General features: G+C 42.0%; 1 protein-coding gene across 2 annotated transcripts in view; it reads left to right on the top strand.

The window, feature by feature from the left end:
• Positions 1 to 9,193: 9,193 nt before the first annotated feature.
• The window catches only part of ELOVL6 (ELOVL fatty acid elongase 6), a 145,228-nt gene continuing 133,381 nt past the window's right edge, over positions 9,194 to 21,040 (top strand). Inside the window, exons 1-2 of one of the 2 annotated variants that reach the window (XM_060654433.3) lie at positions 9,194 to 9,285; positions 9,980 to 10,100. In XM_060654433.3, the coding sequence (XP_060510416.1) occupies positions 10,012 to 10,100 (89 nt within the window). In that variant the 5' untranslated portion in view covers positions 9,194 to 9,285; positions 9,980 to 10,011. Of the gene's footprint in view, positions 9,286 to 9,653; positions 9,825 to 9,979; positions 10,101 to 21,040 lie in introns of those variants that run through there. The other variant, XM_060654431.3, reaches the window with a different exon arrangement.

The following is a 21,040-nucleotide window of genomic DNA, read 5'->3' as shown; positions in this document are numbered from 1 at the left end:
AGGTGATAGTTCAACTAAGGAGAAGTCAGAGGAATGGAGACAGAGAGAGGCAAACCAAAGCTCTCCCTTGGGAAACGGGCCATTTCCCTTGTCAGTGGCTCAGGCTTAGTCAAGTTCCAGCTGCGACTTCCTTGATTCTGTTAGTCTCTCTCTCACTTTATCCACTATTGGTCGTGAGAGGATTTCTTGATCCACCTATGGATTTGTGACAATAACTTCATACTCAGGTACCCTGGAGAGAATCTTAGGAGCAGTTGAAGGTATCACTCTTAACTGACTGGCAGTCCAGAATTTGATTATCAATATTTTAAAGAAGTTTATTTTGCATTTGGTAACAATTTCTCTTTTCACTGTGTCTCACAGACACGAATTCTTTCACCTTTACTTTTTCTCTGATCCCTACTACACCTGATCCTTTCTCCATTCTGGAAATTCTCCTAAGGTGTAAGAAATCCTGAGTGATCCACCAAGAGACATATCAGAAGCCCTTTAGCCTGACTTGAAAGCTGTGGCATCACGATTTAACTCAGCTTGGAACTCTTCATAGACCATGAGTGAGTGGCTGTATATCTAACAGAAATGGCCACCATAATATACAGGTCAGCAGGGTTAGGTCATTTTGAACTTCTCTCTGAGGAAGAGTCCCAAAGATAGCTCAAGTCCCAAAGATAGCTCATTGAATTGGGTTTACGGTGTGACCCTAAAGAAAGCTTTGATTGTTTCCACTTGAGCCATGTGTCTACATCTGGAACAATAACTAGGCCCAGGGACTGGAATGCTATGATCCCCTAGCCTCAAATGTTCACTCTATCCCTGTAGTTGAGGAGAGGGGGGAGAGAGGATAGCCTGCCCCATGATTGACAGGGTCCATGTGAAATTAAGAAGTTTCCCAAAGTTTCCCCAAAGAGCAGTGACATGCTCCCAGAAGGGGAGCAGCAAAAAACAGGAAATGTCAATGTCAACATAGGAAAAAATAAGACAATAGGCTCTGTTTTTCTGAAATTTTTCCTACTGATACTACAAACTAAGTCCTTCATGTCGCTGATTTTCTTATCTTCCCAAATCTTTCTTTGGCTTTGGAAAGTCTTTCTTTCAGTGTTGCTTACTTCCAAATCCCTTTTCAAGTCAATGTGGCATCTGTAACTCAGGTCTGATCCCCCCATTTTCTTACCACCAATAATCCCATTTTTTTCTTTCTCTACCTCCTGATTGAAAAATCAATTTTGAAAACTCAAAAGGATTAGAAAGTGCATGCAAATTCATGACACCCCATAAGTCATTAGACTTTATAACCAGAATTCTATAGTATTAATAAGAAAAAAATGAAAAAAATGGTTCACAGCTTCAAAAACCTAAAGTATAAGACTTCAAACAAAGAGTCAGATATACATAAATCAGCGTGATCTTGGAAAACCTACATTTTGGGAATTATCTTACTCAGCTTGACAATTTGGAAATGCTGTTATTTTCTGGCTGGCCTTTTTATCTCGGTCATCTTATTTTCCAACCTAAATCCAATCTCTTTCAAAGATTTCTCTCAATGTGGTTGAGTAAGTACAAGAGTTTTCTATGCAGTCTGATTGAGAAAGACTCTAGGTCGAAGTTGAATTGGTTGAGGAGAATCTCCTGCTGTGATTGCCTGCCACCCCCAGAGCACATGAACCATAGCTGGTGAGGCGAGGACTAGCAGAGCAGTCTTCAGGGTGGTCAGTTTGCAAAGTCATCCTCCCTTCCTCCTTCACCTGCTAAGAACCATAAAACATTAGAACTGGAGGGGACTTTACTGATCACTTTGTCCAATGTCCTCATTTCACAGAGGAAGAAACTGAGGGCCAGAAAGGTGAAGGGCTTTGCCAGGATTACCCGGGAAGTTAATGGCAAGGCTAGAAAAGACCTCAGGCCTTCTGACAACAGTCTCACACTTTTTCCACCATGCCACATGTTTCCCCTTTCAAGGTGTCCTCTCTCAGACAAGCAGCTGAAATGACTCCTCTTGCCAGGTCTTGTCTGCCTTCATTTGAGACTGGTAGGTCTCTCTCCCTCTCAACCTCCCTCCTACCCTTTCTTTCTCCCTTCTATCTTTTCTGACATGTTTCCATTTGTTTCCTACTCTGCTGTATATAAAATACAGCAAAAGGATGCATAAATACCTCAAGATCATAAAAACAAGTAAAAGAAAAAAATAAAGGTAAAATTATAAGGAGAGAGGAATGAGATTAAAAACATGTATTATATTAAGCTAAATACTTGCTACTGGGGCAAGTCCCAGATTTGCCTCCAAGTGTTGTAACGGCGAAGATATGATACACAGGATTCTTTCTAATAGGTCAATTACTTAAGATGACAAAGTTATTCTTCATACCGAAACCAAATGCAAATATTCTTCGGAGGTCCCACAGAAGAAAAACACTGAGGTATTTTTACCCCCTGTAGATTAGCTGGCCTGAAACAGACTACAAAGATAAGCCTTTAGGAGTTTAATTGGTACTCACTGTTATAAGCCTTAGCCCAAATCCCAAAAGCAGTGAAAGGCCGTCCTAAAACTTACATAAACGTAATCTCCCTGCTTGTCCAAAGGCCCAGGCACTGTCTACTGCCCTGCTGCGATGCATCCAACAGGTGAAGGTTGGATCATGGTGGGAAAGAGACCCACTGAGATCCTCGCCTTTCTTGAGGCCTCCTGTGTAGTTTGAACCAGAGAGATAGCAGGAAAGGGTCTGGGTATTTCTTGGGAATTCAAAGAAGTTTATTCATCATTAGAAGCTTTCCATGCATCTTCTCTGTTTCTATTAACACATATAATGAGGAGTACGTGAAAATTCCTAACAGCAAGGTCATTAATACATATATTCAGATAGAGAGAGAGAAAGATCAGGGTGCCTGGGTGGCTCAGTTGGTTGAGGGTCCAACTCTTGATTTCCGCTCAGGTTGTGATCTCACAGTTCGTGGGTTGGAGCACCGCGTTGAGTTCTGTGCTGATGACATGGAGCTTGCTTGAGATTCTCTCTCTCCCTCTCTCCCTGCCTCTCCCTCTCTCTCTCTCAAAATAAATAAACTTTAAAGAGAGAGAGAGAGAGAGAGAGAAAGATCATAATAATAATATTGTAAAAGTTAAAGGTTTCCCTTCACGTGCAGGTTGCCCAATTTTCCTCCAGGGGCGCTATGGCCTTAATAGCAATAATGAGAAATCTGCTTTCATTATCAAATAGTGTTCTTCAGGGGTGCCTGGGTGGCTCAGTCGGTTAAGCGGCTGACTTCGGCTCAGGTCATGATCTCGTGATCCGTGAGTTCGAGCCCCGTGTCAGGCCCTGTGCTGACAGCTCAGCTCAGAGCCTGGAGCCTGTTTCAGATTCTGTGTCTCCCTCTCCCAGACCCTCCCCCGTTCATGCTTTGTCTCCCTCTGTCTCAAAAATAAATAAACGTTAAAGAAAATCTTTTTTTAAAAAATAGTGTTCTTTAGGTTTTGATTTATATATCAGATACATTTTTGTACTACAGAATAATTCTGTGTATTGAATGTATATAGGGGAAGTGTATCAGAATACATCTGAAATAAGGAAAGCACAAGAGAGGTAGAAACCCATCATGCCACTGATCTTCCCCAGAGAGGAAAGGCCCTGAGTCTCCAAAGGCCAAGACAAACTCCTTCCCTGGAGCTTCCTTGCCCTCTGCTACTCACTACCAAAGTTAAGGGTCTTGGTTTGCAAACTCACATGTTTCCAGGCAGAAACAGTCTTCAGTGTGGAAGGCACATGCTGACAGTGTTGTGCAAACCCCTGGGGTAAAACTGGACTTTTGAGCACCCGTCACATTCTCTTATTACATTTTCTTAAGTCAGATTTCTTCCTCATGAACTGCTGTGCTCCCTGCTCATTTAATTAAACTTTCATAGGTATTCATTTTGGAGTGTGACTCTATTTTGACCTAATTATTTGCACTTCTCTTATTTACATAGAATAATTGATGTCTTTTATATTTACCTCAATTCCCTCCAAGATCAATAAGGAGCATTTGTCAGTATGGTGAGATCTTTTAAGACAGGTCTATTTGCTCGCTCTCTCTCTCTCTCTCTCTCTCAAATTAAAAACAAAAACAAAAACAAAAAACATGTCTATTTGGAAAAGAGTCTGAGGTAACTAGGCCTACCCCAAAACGCAAGGTCAAGGGAAGGAGATATTCAGAATTCTGAGAGGGAGATTGGGGATACAACCCTGGGTGTCCCATTATATCACTGGAGAGCAGTGGGTGACAGGATCAGAGAGTAGATGCCTGGCTCAGCTTGTCCCTCCCACTGCCTGGGAGGGGGCTTAGTCCTGCCAGAGTCTTGAAGGAAGGCCTGAGTCTCAACATCAGTGTTCCAACCAAAAATCTCATAAGGAGGTGGAGAGTCATCTCTGTTCTGTCAGATTTTGCTCAGGAAGGGGTTGAGGGTTGGTTAAAAGTTCCTTGGCCTCTTTGGTGTGTAAAATAAATTATGTCTTTGAGGAAAACAAAAATCTTTCTAGAATTTAGAATTTTCAGAGAGGTCTAAAGTGAGAATGTTGAGAAACCAAATAACGATTTTTCTCCTCTAGGGCAGGTATCAGTTTATGGATGAGTTTTTAAATTTGCAATATTAAGAACACAAAAAGCATTTCTCTTTCACAAAACCATGTGCCGTCCATCTTTTTGAAAACATCTCCAATAAACAGAGCTACACAAGTCTGGATGATGTGGTGGTTTGTGGTCATTTATTACAGCGGTTCTAGGAAACTAATACAATAAAAAAAAAATTGCCCCTGCCCTTAAGGAAATTTATAATCTCCCACATGGAAGTGGATGGATCAAGCAGGACCTTAAGAGCTGTGCTAACAAGAGCTTCAAAAGCGTAAGAGGCAAGAGACAGAGAGATAATCTCTGTGAACAAGAAAGGCCTTGAGTATGGAGTAGCTTGTGAGTGTCTAAAGAGTTGTGAGTGTCTAAAGAAATGGGGAGTTGTGATGGAAAGGTATTCTGAGCAGAGGGAATTATGGAAGAAAAAGAGCCCAAATGTAAGATGCTCAGAGGATCTCAAATGGTTCAGATTGAGTAAATTCTGCCTATGGAATAGAGTTCTGGAAAAGCAGGTTAATATTATAAGAAAAGCCCAGAAATGGTGTGTATGTTTTAACATATTTCTGTGCCAGAGAAATTTTGAGCTGGTATCAAGATTATCCAGGCTAGGGGCGCCTGGGTGGCTCAGTTGGTTAAGCATCCGACTTTGGCTCAGGTCACGATCTCATGGTCTGTGAGTTCAAGCCCCGCATCTGGCTCTGGGCTGATGGCTCAGAGCCTGGAGCCTGCTTCCGATTCTGTGTCTCCCTCTCTCTCTGCCCCTCCCCCATTCATGTTCTATCTCTCTCTGTCTCAAAAATAAATAAACGTTAAAAAAAAAAATTAAAAAAAAAAGATTATCCAGGCCAGTACTGTTATTTTATATAGAGGAAAGGAAATTAAAAGACAGCCTTACTTTTCCAAGATCAGATAGCTAGGTCTGGAATAAAGTCAACACTAAAATTCAGATCTTTTGTTCAGTAATTAAGTTGTTTTTGCAATAAATTACCATCTTTCAAATATTCCTTACTCTCTGGCCTACTGTTTAAACTTTCACTACTAAATATCAATTAACTGCTACTTTTTGAGCCTCAGTTATTTACATTCAATGTTAATTACCTATCTGGTTATGGGTTAGAACACACACAATAAATCTTTTCATAAAAATTCCTGGTGGTGTTGCTGGGCACCCTCCCAACCTTCCCCTCCATCTTTCCCAACCTTCAATAGCCCCTAAAATAAGCCTAGAAAAGTCACCATCTAAAATGTTTTATGTCTAATATTATGCTACATATTAAAGTTTTCAATATAGAAAATCAAAAAAAGAAAAATGACCCATTATCTCACTACTCCGCTAATTCCTACTATCTTTTTAATGAAATACAAACACATCATAAGAAAGCTCAAATATTTCAGAAAAATAAACAGTATAAATAGTAAGTAGAAACTCTCTCTTTTTTTTTAATGTTTATTTATTTTTGAGACAGAGAGAGAGAGAGAGAAGCAGGGGAGGAGCAAAGAGAGAGGGAGACAGAGAATCTGAAGCCGGCTCCAGGCTCCAAGCCGTCAGCATAGAGTCTGATGTAGAGCTCGAACCCATGAACCAACCGTGAGACCATGATCTGAGCTGAAGGTGGACTCACCTGACTGAGCCACCCAGGCACCTTTTAGAACTTTCCTTATTTTGCTGCCAGGTCTTCCTCCAAACATACATCACCAACAAATTCTTGTTTGTCTTTCCAGAAAAAAACAACAAACAAACAAACAAACAAAAACCATGCAATTGTAGATGTTTTTCTCAGTGTAACACTATACATGATGTGCTGCCTTGCTTTTTTATTTTTCTTAAAGATAATCTGGAATCTTTCAATATTACAACCTACAGAACCATTCCTTTTTTTTTTTTTAATTTTTTTTTTCCAACGTTTTTTATTTATTTTTGGGACAGAGAGAGACAGAGCACGAACGGGGGAGGGGCAGAGAGAGAGGGAGACACAGAATCGGAAACAGGCTCCAGGCTCCGAGCCATCGGCCCAGAGCCTGACGCGGGGCTCGAACTCACGGACCGCGAGATCGTGACCTGGCTGAAGTCGAGAACCATTCCTTTTTAAAAAAAAAAGCTTTACAATATACCGTTATAAGGATACGCCATCATTTAGTTAAGCAACCCCCATTATTTCCAGTGTTTTGTTATTACGGTGCTGAATAATATCTCACACATACATCTAGAATATTTTTGCAAGTGTATTTCAGACTAAGTTCCTAGTTGCAGAAATACTAGGAATTATCGTGCAAGATTCCCCAGGTAATAACCCTATAATACTCCCCTGTCCACTGCAGGTGGAATCTAAGCCAAATTATCTTATCTTGATTTACCAGGTTTTCCAGACTTGGAGTGTCTGTCTCTTTAGCCTGGCAGTTACTCTTAATTTATAACCTGGAGATACACCAGCCTTTTGCCCTTAAACCTGCACACTCATTCCTTACCCCAGGTCCTTTGTACTTGCTCTTGCTTCTTCCAACCTGCTGTGAGAGGTGGCTGCCTCTGTCATTTTGGTTTCAATTCAAAGGCACCTCCTCTGTGAGGCCTAAAGAGCTTAAATGAGCATTTCCACCCCTTCACATCATACTGATTTATTTTCATCTTAGCACTTCACTCTACATGAAATTGTTCTGTCTTCCCCTCTGAAATGTGAGCTCCAAAAGAGCAAGAGCCCTATCTCTTTTCTTCTCCACTGAGTCTCAAGAGCTCAGAAGAGCGCAGTCTCGAGGAATATCCGGTGAATAAACGGTCAGAGGATAAATGGGTTTAAAATGATCAGAGAGGTGGCCAAATTGCTTTCCAGAAAGAGTCACCAGTTTTTACTGTCACTGACAGTGCCTGAAAACCCTGGAAGAGCACTTAGTACTATCGAGCATTTACCATTTTTTCTAATTGTCCATTTTAAAGGTAAAAAATAGGGAGCTATCTCCTTTTTTGGAGTAATTTTTCTTTAGACACTGTTAAGAACAAATCAGATATTTGTTTCTAACATAACCTCATATCCATCTTTGAAAAATAAACAGGCGATAAAAACTGTTATTTAAGTAACATAGTAAATGAGAATTTTTCATACCGGTTGGAAATTGATGTCATGACTAGTAAGAGTATGGAACTTGAAAAGTCAATCTTTTTAAGACAAAAAAGACTTATCCTTGCAATATGCAATAAAACGTTTCTGGAATTTGATTCCTTTCTCACTTCCCTCCTTTTTTTCATTTATTTAATCAACAATTGATTCACCTTGCAAATATTTATTGATTGCTCACAGTCCCAGGTACTAGTAAAATCTTTATCTCTCACCCATCTTCTAGGTCAATGTCGCCAAGCTTTTTGGCCTCGGCTTTATTTTTATTTATTTATTTTTAAAGTTTTATTTGTGTTTGAGAGAGCACAAGCTGGGGCGGGGGGCGGGGGGGGGGGGGAAGCAGAGAGAGGGGGACAGAGGATCCCAAGCTGGGTTCTCCCTGACAGCAGTGAGCATGGTGTGGAGCTTGAACTCAGGAAGGTCCCGACATTAGCCCAAGTCCCAAGCACAACGGAATCACACAAGTGCCCCCTGGGCTTTATTTCTAAATTCACTCTGACTTATACTGCAGAAGTATCTGGAATGACAACTCTTAAATGGAGATATGAGGAAAGTCTATACATGAAATCTATGGGAGGATCAACTTATAAATTAATTTGCTAATCAACCAGTCTAGCTCTTTGATTTATATAATATTGTACTGGATTTTTATCCTTTTTTTTTTAAAATGTTTTATTTATTTTTGAGAGAGAGAGAGTACGAGTGGGGGAGAGGCAGAGAGAGGGAGACACAGAATCTGAAGCAGGCTCCAGGCTCTGAGCTGTCAGCACAGAGCCCAAAGTAGGGCTCGAACTCATGAACTGTGAGATCATGACCTGAGCTGAAGTCAAATGCTGAACGGACTGAGCCACCCAGGTGCCCCAATTGTACTGGATTTTTACAACGCTTTCCTTAACTTCTTATTATACCTTTTGTTCTTTTAGAGATATTTCTCCCAGTTCCCACTTTTCAGACATTCCAAGCAACCTGACTTTGAATGAAAATACCCTCTCCTTAGCCTAGACGGTGTGGTGGGGAAATTGTGCACCAGAAGAAGGGAATTTTCTTCTTGGTCCTAATGTCCAACTAATTTTTAAAGCATAGGTTCCTTATTATATTTTAAGCTTACAATTACATTCATAGATTAATTATTAGATACCTCCATGTCTCATATGTCTCATTTTTCCAAACTTGTGGAGAATAAGTGGAGGGATGGACTGAGTAGAAAATCCTTTTCCTTCTGAAAAGAAAGAGGGGATGTAGATAGACGCTGAGTTTAGGACATGGCTGTGAGACTGGGGGTTCAGTAGGGGGTCAACATTACACTTGGCCTTCCCCTCAACACGATTCTGTTGCATCTGTATAAAACGAAATTTCTCAGGCATACAAATGAAGTTTTTGCATTGGACCAGTAGATCTGCTAACTTCCTTACCCCCTTTGTCTCAGTTCATTAACTGTACCTCTCCCCGAACCTAACTCTTGCACTTATCCTCTCTCCCTCTTCCGGCTACTAGTCACTCTCCACTTTCCACCCCTTCATCCTCCGCATCCCCAGCCCGCTGGTGATTGAGCAGAGCTCTGCGGGCTGCCGCGCCGCGGGTTTAGGTGAGTCAAAGCCGCGGGTGGGGGACCCCGAGAGTACGGCAGGAGCAAGGAGGTGGGAAGCGCATTCCTTTCACGTGTGATCTCAGCGCAAACCTGCCTGGAGTTCTGCTGGCGAGACAGCCGGCAGGTTTTACTATTTCTTTCTCATCTAGTAGCCAAACTCGCGGGTCCGCGCGCCTAGGGGCTGCGCCCCGCACGCGGAAACTACACTCAAAGGCCAGGCTAGGCTGCCCACGAGGTTGGGATTGGGAATTGTGGATGACCTCGAGGCGACTTCCTCCTCGGCGCCCTTCCTCCACGCCCCTAGTCACCTTCGCGTCAGCAAAACGCCCCCTCAGGGCGAGAGGTCTCGCTCTCTCTCGCTAAGGGTTAATTTTCCGATCGCACGAGGGGGAGGAGATTTCCCTGTAGACAAGTAGAAAGGGTGATGGACAAACGTGCGGGCACTAAGACCGCAAGGCATTCATTTCCTCCGACGGTGGATGCGGACGCCGGGAGGAGGAGAACCCCAGAGCTAGGAGCTGGGAGCCGTGGCACAGGCAATGCTCAACCCTGGATGTAGCTGAGAGAGGCTGAGAGAGGCCGGCCGCCGGAGACCCAGCGGCGAGGGGAAAACCTAGGGGGGGTGGGTGGGGAAAATCCACAGGAGAGCACTCGAAATCAAGCGCTTTACAGATTATTTTATTTTGTGTAGAGAGCACGTAGCGACTCCGAAGATCAGCCCCAATGAACATGTCAGTGTTGACTTTACAAGAATATGAATTCGAAAAGCAGTTCAACGAGAATGAAGCCATCCAGTGGATGCAGGAAAACTGGTAGGTGATGCTTTCCCGTGATACTCTTCCCGGGAGCCCTGCGCGTCCCCGCTGTGTGCCTTAATGTCGGTATTTTCTGTCCGGGGCGTGAATGGAGCGATGAATCGGGGGCAGCAGAGAGGTGGTGGCTGAGTTCTCCGGTCTCCCGGGTGCAGGAGCCACTGGGGCTGCATGAAGCGCGTGGGTCTGTGAGTGCCCCTGTGTGAACCGTGGCTACACATACATCTTTAACAGATTATATAACGTAGATCATACATGTATGTGTATAGAGTAGATGTCTGCGCGACTGGGAAGGCGGGAGAGATGCCACAGTCCAGATTCCCTACCTGTGCAACCTTCTGGTTTTCACCTAGCTTTGGATTTTCTCGCTTGGCCTCCAGCAAGCTGAGTGTGAAAGGCAGTGAAGGAAGGACCCGATCTCCTGCTCCGTTTAACCCTCTCTCGCCTGCGCGCTCTAGTCCTCGCCCTCTCCCCATCCCTCGTGTCCTTCTTTTCTCCTTGCAGACCTCCTACTTCACTGCCCTACTCTCTACTGCTCCCTGGCCGGATTTCTCCTTTCCTGGACCCCTTTCCCGGCGCGGATCCCTTTCCGGTTTCATTAAGAGGCGGGGGCGACGGGGGGGAGGGGACAATGAAAACGGTAATAAAAATGAATGAACCCCAGCGAGTGGAGCCACGCCATTATTAAGTTTCTGTTTTACGGAAACGCCTTTTGGACACACTCCGTTCTAATTCAGTAGGAAGCTGTTGATTGGAGTTGAGACACAGATTAAAAACCCCTCGGTCCGCAGAGTCCTTGGGGGCCTTTCCCCAGAAAAAACTTCCAATAGGGAAAGAGCCTTTCTTGTTTACTGTTTCCTCCGCCAGTCCTTTTGAAAATCCCAGTGTGGGAGGCGATCCTATGTCACCTTGCAATATTTAACAGGGGAGGGTGTGTTCATCTCGCTTCTTCCTCGTAGACCGAGCTACTGTGGCAGACATTCCCTTCCTCCCTATAAACCCGGGTCTGGCTATCAGTAAAGTGCAAGCTCAACGCACCCCGGAGCTGGGCAGTGGCCTGCAGCTTCCTGGGTGCTCGATGGGAGGGTCGGGCGGAGAGGCTCTCCGGCGCCAAGGGATCTCGCCCGCCGCCGCGTGCTCTAGCGCGCGTGCCCCGCGCGGTCTCGACCGGCCTTCCCTCCCCCGTCTCCTCAATGGGAAACCAGAGACGCCGGCGCGCCGGGGGGTCAGGGCTGGCTGGTGCTGTCGGAGGGGGTGCCGCGGGCCGGAGCTGGTGGAAGGAGGTTCAACTTCCTTTACTCCGGTCCCCAGGAGTTGAGACTGGCCCCGGGAGGCTGGGCCGCCGCGCCCCCCTCCTCCCGCCCCGCTGGCCCACCCGAGGCCCGCTGGCCATTTGCGGCTGCAGGCGTGCGGAGCCCGCCCCCTGCGCCCAGCGCGCCGGCTGGGCCCGGCCTGTTGGGGACGAGCGTGGAGGGCCCGGAGCACCCACACCCGCTGCGGCTTGGCTGGGGGACTGCACAGGGTGCGGGGCGTGACAGGGTCCGAGGGCCGCGTCTGGCCAGACCCGGAAGCCAGCTGGGGAACACGATCTTCTCGGAAGCCCAGGAAGTGCGGCAGGCACTTGGGGCGCGGGGCTGGAGCCCCTCCTGGGCCGGCGAGGCCGGGGAGCGCCGAGGATGGGTCCGGAAGGTGGCTGAACACTGGGGAAGCTCGATTCTGTAGGAGTGCAGACACTGAAGGGTCTTGGCGCCTGGGGAATCCACCCCCTCTCGGCCTCGGCGGCCTGGGGACCTTCTCCGGAGGCACTTCCTCCTCCAGCGTTGAGGGTGGCGCGGAAGGCGGGGCGGGGGCGGGAGCCCGAGGCCGCAGGCGCTGGAAGCTGCGCCGCGGGGCAGCTGAGGGGCCGGGTCTTCTGTGCAGCTGTTTGTCATGTTCTCTTGCCACACCACTCGAACGCATCTTCTTCCCCCATTAGCGCTGAGTGCTCTGTGTTTTCCAGTCCGCCTTGTCTCCTACTTGCACCTTTATTGAACCTGCCTTTCTGGAGCCGGCGTTGCCTCGCAGTGGCTGCCCCCATTCCCGGTGGGCCAGCCCTCCCTTGCACCACAGCGGTGGATATTGCCTCTTATTTACTGGTTGCCCTTTCTCTGAGGCCACTTTCTGTTGCTTCTCCAGGTAACCATTTCCCGCCTCTTCTTTCCATTCACTCAACAAGTACACACTGAACCAGACAGGGCCTAGCCCTCCCCGGAACTGAAAATGGCAAAAATGCGCCAAGCTGTTTTCTCCTGTTGAGTCTTGACCACGGTTTTCTTACAGCTTTTTACAGACCTTTCTAATGGCAACATCTTTCCTGGCTCTTACTTATATACATGAATATTTGCGAGTATGTCTGTGCCTCCTCTGTGCCTCATCAGCTCTTTAGGGCATGGTTCTTGTCCCATTCCACCCGTGATTATACGGAGCACGTTGAAGAGTGCTTCGTACGACGCAGATGCTGGAGAAAATGCTTATCCAGTGAGTTAAAATGATGATTGGTGCCCATTTTATTGCCAGCACTACCTGTTAATACCTGAAGCTTAACAGGTTTGGTCTTCCCACTGCATTTGAATACTGCATCCTAGTCCTATATTGGGATTTTTCCGTCCTTTTTCTTGGTTGACCCTATGTTCTTGGCTTGCATATTGCAGTCAAAAAGCCCTGCTAGCTGTTACTCTTTCCTTGCACGTCTACCTGACCTTAATTGTCTTGCTTGCTCCTTTTACCCCAGAGGGTGTGCATTTCTCCCAATATCATAGGGGCCCAATTTTATAAGCCTCCTCACCAAAATCCCAACCGCAAAAATGTCTTGAACAAGGTGTGTAAGAAAATGATTTTCTTTTCATTTCCCTTGGTAATAGAAGGGAGCTCTATAACCAAGGCTTAGACCCTCTTGGGGCTAGAGGAAGTTTAGGAAACCAGAGCCTTATCTTTTCCAGGACTCAAAATGGCTTGAAATAGTTTCTGGAGGAAACACACAATGTTGTGAAACATCTACTCTCTCTTTTGAGCAATCATTTGCACTTGTCCTTAAAAATGTCTTACACGTAGCCTCAAACAAATCTTATTAATTTCTAGATTTAGCACTTATCTCTCAAAAATGAGCTACATGGTCTTTTGAAGAATTATGAGAAAGGCCAGGCGTGCTGTTTTGTCAGTATGCTGTCTACACTACTTAGTATTATTTAAAAGGAGCTTAAATAATCCCTATTCATTACCTTAATACATACTAATGTTATGATCCCCTTATTTTTGGAGTGGTATTTGTATAAACACCAAACTGTTCAATTGTGGCAAGTTTATCAAGTTTATTTATTGCTGCTTTTTACAAATTATTAACCCTATAGTCGTTGTCTTAAACACAGGATAAATACTATAGACCTTTTTAATTTTCTAGCAAATAGTTTCATGTATAATAAATTAGATAAGCAATTGAAATGCAAAGTAATAAATATATTTCCCTTGGAGAATCATCCTGAAACCTCATCTTGAAACTACATGTCAAGTTAAAAATACCGTGGGTAATATTATCTGGTAGATGATATTTTATTAGACGAGGTAGAGGTAGAGCAAAATGCATGCTTTTAGCCTCAGTAGCATTTTTGACTTCCAATTTTGCACTGAAAAGCCCTGTGATTTTACAACATTGAAAAGAAAGGCATTTTGTTCCTTAATGAGATGTCTGGACTTTACCTGTTATTTTCACTAATAGCTGATTTAATTTATAAGTCCTGCTTGCAAGGAAGCGAAATCACATGGTGACTGGTAAGGCAAGGCAACATAAAAATTCATTGAGTGAGAAGGGCAGCTGGGCTCTGCCTTCTCTTTCAGCAGCCTGCCAGGTTTGTGCTAACAGCGGTGGATGCTAGTTGCTCCAGTTGTAATTGTCTGGCCAATGATGATTATCTTCTGATGTCGGCTGACACGGTGTTCACCAATAGGAAAGCAGGAGGCCTGTGCTGACTGCTGTAACATTATGGATGTGAGGTGACGTCATCACAGGCCTTGCCTAGAACCTCATGAAACCCTCCCCCGCCCCCCTTTGGCATCTTTCACACATCCAGCCTTTCACTGCTTTGTATATTTTTCTGACTTTCTCCTTTCCACTCCCCCCACGGTGGCGTTGGCTATAAGGGTTTTATTGTTTATATTTTGTGTTTTGTATTTTAGGATCTATAAGATAGTGTAGGCAATTTTAGGATTCAGTATTTAAGAAACCCTTTTTATCTACAAATTGGTTTTTACTAAGGAAAAAAAATGAGAAGAAACACTATTTAAAAGGAATTGTACATCTATACCTTCTTATATGTGAGGTTTAGAAAGTAACATGACTTACAATTTATGTATTAAAGAACATAAAAATATTGTAAGCCTGTGTGTGAGTGTATTACTCAAGACAGCATCATGTCTGTCAAACTTCTAAAATGCAGGCATAGGATTAAGCTGTTGTTTTTTCTGTAGTGACAACTGTTCTGCATCAATCCCTAGAATCCTTGAGATGTTCTGTATTCATTTATAAGAAAAATGACTGGAGAATACTGCAGTCTACTCCCATGAAACAGGAAAGGCCAGAGTCTCATTTAATCTGCTACTACAGCAAATACAAATTTGGTCAGCTATCTAGGAAAATACTATGTCCACATAATACTCCTGCTTCCTTCCACTTTGGGGAATCACAGCTCATATTAGCCTTAGGATTGAGAAGTCCTAAGTGTGAGGAATTTAGCATGTCATTCAATAAACTTTAGAAAGCACTGGGATATTGGCCTAATATTTACTAGGTTAAGAATGAGAGGACTGAGGGTCGCCTGGGTGGCTCAGTTGGTTAACTGACTTGGGGCTCAGGTCACAGTCTCACAGTTCATGGGTTCGAGCTCCGTGTCAGGCTCTGTGCTGACAGCTCGGAGCCTGGAGCCTGGAGCCTGCAGCCTGCAGCCTGCTTCAGATTCTGTGTCTCCCTCTCACTCTGCCCCTCCCCTGCTTGCGCTCTCTCTCTCTCTCCAAAATAAATAAACATTAAAAAATATTAAAAAAAAAAAAAAAAAGAATGAGAATTCTGAGAAAATGCACAGAGAAGAGAAATATGACCTACTTTACAGTGTTAGAAAGTAATGAAATATGTGGGAACTGTGATCTGAAGTTTCATGTGTCTTTTTAAAAATGTTGTATTTTCATGCAGTCTTAAACACCAAAGTATTTTAGGATTCCCAGGGATAATGGAAATTATTTTATGATCATATTATCCATCTCTATATTAGCATTAGTTATAAATGATGTAAAATTTTTACTTAAGGCTTTTTGTTAAATTTTGTGAAGAAGGCTTGTTGCTTGTTGCTTTTGATGTTAGATGATGATAATTCTAAAGGTATCAGGATCCTATTGTCATTTACCTCCAAAGTCAACTCACTCCAGATCTAAGAGTTGCTTTGCATACTTCCTTAAAAGAAGATTCTTTCGGGGCACCTGGGTGGCTCAGTCGGCTAAGCGTCCGACTTCGGCTCAGGTCACGATCTCACTGTCTGTGGGTTCGAGCCCCGCGTCGGGCTCTGTGCTGACTGCTCAGAGCCTGGAGCCTATTTCAGATTCTGTGTCTCCCTCTCTCTGATCCTCCCCCGTTCATGCTCTGTCTCTCTCTGTCTCAAAAATAAATAAATGTTAAAAAAAAAAAAAAAAAAAAAGAAGATTCTTTCAAGTTAGACCCTGGAGAAGCTGGTGGAGGGCGGGGAAGGGTGGGTGAATACTTAGGATGGCATAAAATAAGCATCCAATCAGTCTTTAGCCAACAAAGCAAAATGGAGCGTGGTACTATTCAGTTAATTCAAGAATTCATCTTTGCTTCAATGATCTGCACATTTTAGGTCTCAGCGTTTTCTGAAATGATCTAAACATTATCTCAGTGATCCATTTATTGTTCATGTATGGACCTGGGTGAGCTGAGCTGCCCTTTATTACTAAGAAGCGGACAAAAGTCCACAATTTTCCTTTAGCTATTTACCTTTTCTTGTTCAATGTTCTAGTCCCTACCTTCAAATCTGCCTGCCCCCATTGACTTTCTACCGGCCTTTGTTAAAAGAGCACAGGCATTTACTTAGAAAAGTTACTACCTATACCACAGATATCATGTCTATTGATAACCTTAGAAACATCTGAACAAAAATGTAACATAGCTTTGTTGAAACATTAAGGCTCATAACTTTGTCCTTTATCTATATTCTGATTGTGTGTGTAGACAGGCGGGTACAAATGGGTAACTTTTGGCAGTTACTCAGAGCTTAAATAGCATCCCTAATTATATGTAACTTTCAACAATTTTATTTTAGAAATAGATTAGTCCTTTTTAAAAACATTATTGCTCTAGAGTCAAAAATGAATTTCTAGTTTTAAGCTTGTTGAGCAAAAACCATTCCAAAGCATTGGGTCCATGTGAGTTCTCTTACGTTCAGGCTTCTGTGTTTTTCCTGATTCATTTCTGTACTGAGCACTCACCGTTTTCAGTTTTAGGGTTCTTTATCCTAGTATATTGGAATGACAAATATTTTTAGGAAAAACTTCTGTTTAATCAGTCAGTCACTCACAGTGATTTTTCTAAAATTTAACTTTAAGTCTGTCTGCCCCCCCAAAATGTACACGTGAAAATGATTTAAACTTACCTTTCCTGAGATAAATAAGGCATGCTGATTACAAGCAGTTTTGCTGGATGGGTACTCATACACTTTTCTAAAACCTTTATTTCCTTCAGAATTTCCCATTTTAGTATTTTTCCTTCTCAAGATTTTATAGCTAATTGCAAAATGATAAGGGGAATATCACTGATAGAATGTATTTTGGGAGAGGGGGCCTCATAGTTTTTACTTAGGTTTAGGATCACATATTTTAAGTGAAATAGGTGTAACTCCATTTTTTAAAGATAAATTTCGAATGTTTTAGCTCAACCCTTAATTTTATTAACACTCATTCTTGGAGCTAATGTTTTGGTTTTTTATTTGATCCTTTGAGTTCTAAGACTGAATATTTGAATTGACTATCCCTTAACTCTTAAGGAACAGTATACATCTTTCTTTTAAGACTGTTGAAAAGACCCATGAAATGCATGGTTATTATATATCTTTGTTAAGAAAATATAGGCATTTACCTACAAAAGTGCACACATACATAAAGATACTAAAGTGACTTTCAAAATATGAAACCTGATAGCCCATTATAGACCATTTCTTTTCTGTTTTTTGGTATTCGAAGAGCATCTTGCTCACCTAGACCTACTTTTAGACTTTGCTGCAAAATAGGTGCCAATTTAATTGACTTTGGCAATGTTTTTTTTTTTTTAAACTAGTTAAATAATACGATTTTAATAAGCATTTTAAAACTGCAAAAATGGAACATTTAGTACTTGGACTTACCCCAATTATTAATAAATTTTTAAAAGTCTTCATATAGTTTACGATAGCTACAACCTTCAAGGTTTTCTGCCCAGTCATTCCTTCTACTCATCAGGTGTTGTTAATAAAACGTAAAAAAAAATTTAAGATCCTAGGCCCACTCTAACTGGGGTAATTGACTTTTTCAGGTGTAGTGAGTTCAGTGGAACTAAATGCTTTGAAGTTGAGAATTTTATGATCTTGTTTTAGGAGGCTCGATGGGGAAAAAAGGGCTAGATGAAAAGGGTTACTCCAGAAACCTTTTTTTTTTTAAGTGCGTGAGGTTTCTATTGAAGTCTTTGGGTGTGTTTAAGCATTTAAAAGCTTAACTAGCAGTGGTTATCATTACAATAAGAGGGAAGGAAGCCCAGTAAAGGGACTGTAAATATCCAGGTCTATAGTTGGCTCTCAATTTTATGACTGTTCAACAGACTTGATTTAAAGATCTTTAAAAAGTAAGGTAGATTTTCTTTATTCTCAAGTAATGATCCTAATAGTTGATACATAGTTGTTTACTAGTTGCTAGTATTCTTTCAAAATGTTTTGCATATGTTAACTGTTCCATCCTCCCAACCACCCTTTGATGTATTATCTTTTTGATTTTTTTTACAACAGGAAATGAGGTTCAGTGTGCTTATACAAGTTGAGATTTGCACGTAGGGTTAAAAAGAGAAGAAATGGGCTCCAGCCCCACTGAAGAGTTTGTCACTGAGGCCTCAATCATCCCCTTATTTGAACTCAATAAGTAACGCACTTGAAAACTTGCAGCACTGTAAACATGTCAGGAACTTGTGGTTTTAGTCAATGATCTCCCAAGTGCCTCTTAGCATCTAAATCCTGAACACATAAGGCCAGACTATGAAAACACCTATAAATGTTGTAATGAACATAATGAACATAAACTATATGGATAAATAAGTAATTTAATCATTAAGAAATATTTCCTGAACGTTACTTGTTCATCTATCAACACTTTCGTAAGTGGAGAAAGCCTGTCACCTTTATCGATGTTCCTATCCTAAAATAGTCCAATTTTGTCTCAAACTATGACACACAGATTTGGAACCTTTCTTATAAAGCATGCTTTCTGTCTGATTCTCTTCCATGAGACTCATACTCTCTCGGCTTGGTTCTAGACTCTGGGAGTCTGTTTCCACCTGCCGCTGCCTCCAGCCATGCTTTCTTCCAGGCAGATTTTTGTAGCTATTGGTAAAGAGCCACCCACTGTGGACAGAGGAAGAAAAAAAAAAAATGTGTGGGTCAGGGATGGCCTTATTCTTTGAGGTCAGTTCCTGCAGTGTGAAGAAGTAAAGAGCACATTTATTTGTTTTGCTTATGAGTTTTAAATTCTTTATCTTATTCTAAAGTGAGAAATATGGGAAAAAGAAATGAAATCATTAGAAAATGTAAAGATGCAGGAAATAAAACATCTTTAATTCTTATCCAGAGGCATCCACTGTTGTTTTGCCACATTTCCTCCAGCCTTGTTTCCAAGTTTTTTACATACTTTAATGATTCAGTACTTACCATTGGCAGACTGAGTTTCTTATTATGTGCCAGGGACTGTGCTGGGCGCTTATATTTACATATCATCTCATTACAAATTTTTATGTTGCTTATGTCCCTCTTTACATTATAAACATCTCACTGAAACTTCCATAAGTACATTTTCCAGTGGCAACTTAATATTTTATTGTTTGAGCTTCAGTTAATTTAGATAACCATTGCCTTATTGTCGAACATGTTAAGTTTCTAGTATTTTGCTGTTAGAACTAGTGCTCTGATTGTATATTAATTTTTTTTACTTATCTGATAATTTTCTTTGTATAAATCTAAACTATAGCATCCAGGGGAATTACTCTTTTTAAGGTTCAAGATACCTAGAGCCTGGTTGATGTCTAGAAAAGTTGAATCAATTTACACTCCAGCAAAGAAGAACAGTTTTCACATCTTTCTTAGCACCGAAGATGATCACCTTTAAAAAATCTTTGATAAGTTAATATAAAATGCGATGTCCCATTGCTTTAATTTATATTTCTTTTATTTCTATCGAGATTCAAAAATTTTATTTGGGTTTATTTTCCATTTGCTTTTGTAAATTATCTGTACCAGGCCTTTCCTGGTTAACTATTGTTTGCTTACACTTGGGATATATTAAGGATATTAGCTTTTGTCCAGCATGACTACTTTGTTGCGAATAATTTCTTCTGTAGAGTGACTTCTGTGACCCTAGTACACTAAATTTCCATAGCTGGGAACAGATCTAACAACTACTTTAGTATATGAAATAGAAATGTATTTTCCATCACACTCTGAATTAAGGGAAACAACTGTGCTTATCTCTTTATAATAACCTGTAAGTCAACAGCCCCAGGGAGGAAGGGAGAGAGGAGAGAAGACTGGGAGACTGGGCTCCTGTTCAATGTGGAGAGAGAAGGAGTAGTCTCTTGGACTTCCTGCTAATTTTTGGACTCTCCTATTTGCATTTATTTTTCAGTTTTCCACAGGTGTGGTGATGAATATCCACTGTGGTATTATAGTGTGGTGGTTAAGCACATTGACTCTGGAACACGTGTATGTATCTGCGTTCAAGCCCTAGTTTTGAACCACATAGCAGCTGAGTGACCATCTTATTAGCAGATTAATTAGCACCTCTGCTTCAGTTCCCTCATCTCTAAACTGGGAGATGATAATAGCATTAGTATTGGGGGTGATAATGATGGAATCTACTTTAGCAGGTTGTGAGAATTAGACAATTTATTATACCTTAAGCCCTTAGAACAGTGTCCAGGACTGTATGTGATGTGTAGTATACCTTTATTGTTGTCTGTACCACAGACTCTATGGGATCAAAAGGGAAAAAGAAATCATAATTAAATTCCTGTATAACTGAGGTTACCCGAAATGGCTGTGCAATCAGTCCTCCGAATATGACAAAAAAGCCCATTACCTGGGAGCCACTACCAACGTAGAGAGGCGTTGAGGGAAAAAAGAAGAAAAAATATGACATCAACTTTGCTATCAAGAAATCTGTAATTTGAAAGATCCCAGCAAGAGAAGACATTGTTAATATATATGTGGTTTAAAAAAAAAGTGTGGAGGCCAACTCTACCATGAATGTTTGGAACTTTTCAGAAGCTATGCTTTATCTTCAATCACATGTAACAGTGTGAAATACAGGCAGTCCTCGTAACAGACACTGATTACTAATTTATTTCCTATAAAACACCTGAGATTATCTCATTTAATAATTTATTCATCGAAAGTGTGATAGTGTCTTTATTATGTTACACTAGAGGTAAAATCATTCTATATTAATAAGTGAAATGATAGTGGCTAAAAATGTTGGCATTATGAGCTTGCAAGTTTGTGCTTCAAGTAAGTCTTTTGTCCTTGCTCAATGATTTTTTTAATTTAATTTCAATAAGAGAAGCATGGCTGTTTGGTTTCTTAGCAAAGTAAAATAAGCGAGCATCACACATCAAT

This window comes from Panthera onca, chromosome B1 (genome assembly GCF_046562875.1).
Source record: "Panthera onca isolate mPanOnc1 chromosome B1, mPanOnc1 haplotype 2, whole genome shotgun sequence".
NCBI classification, from domain to species: domain Eukaryota; kingdom Metazoa; phylum Chordata; class Mammalia; order Carnivora; family Felidae; genus Panthera; species Panthera onca.
Note: the sequence above shows the minus strand (reverse complement) of the source record. Positions and strands in the feature narration are given on the sequence as shown.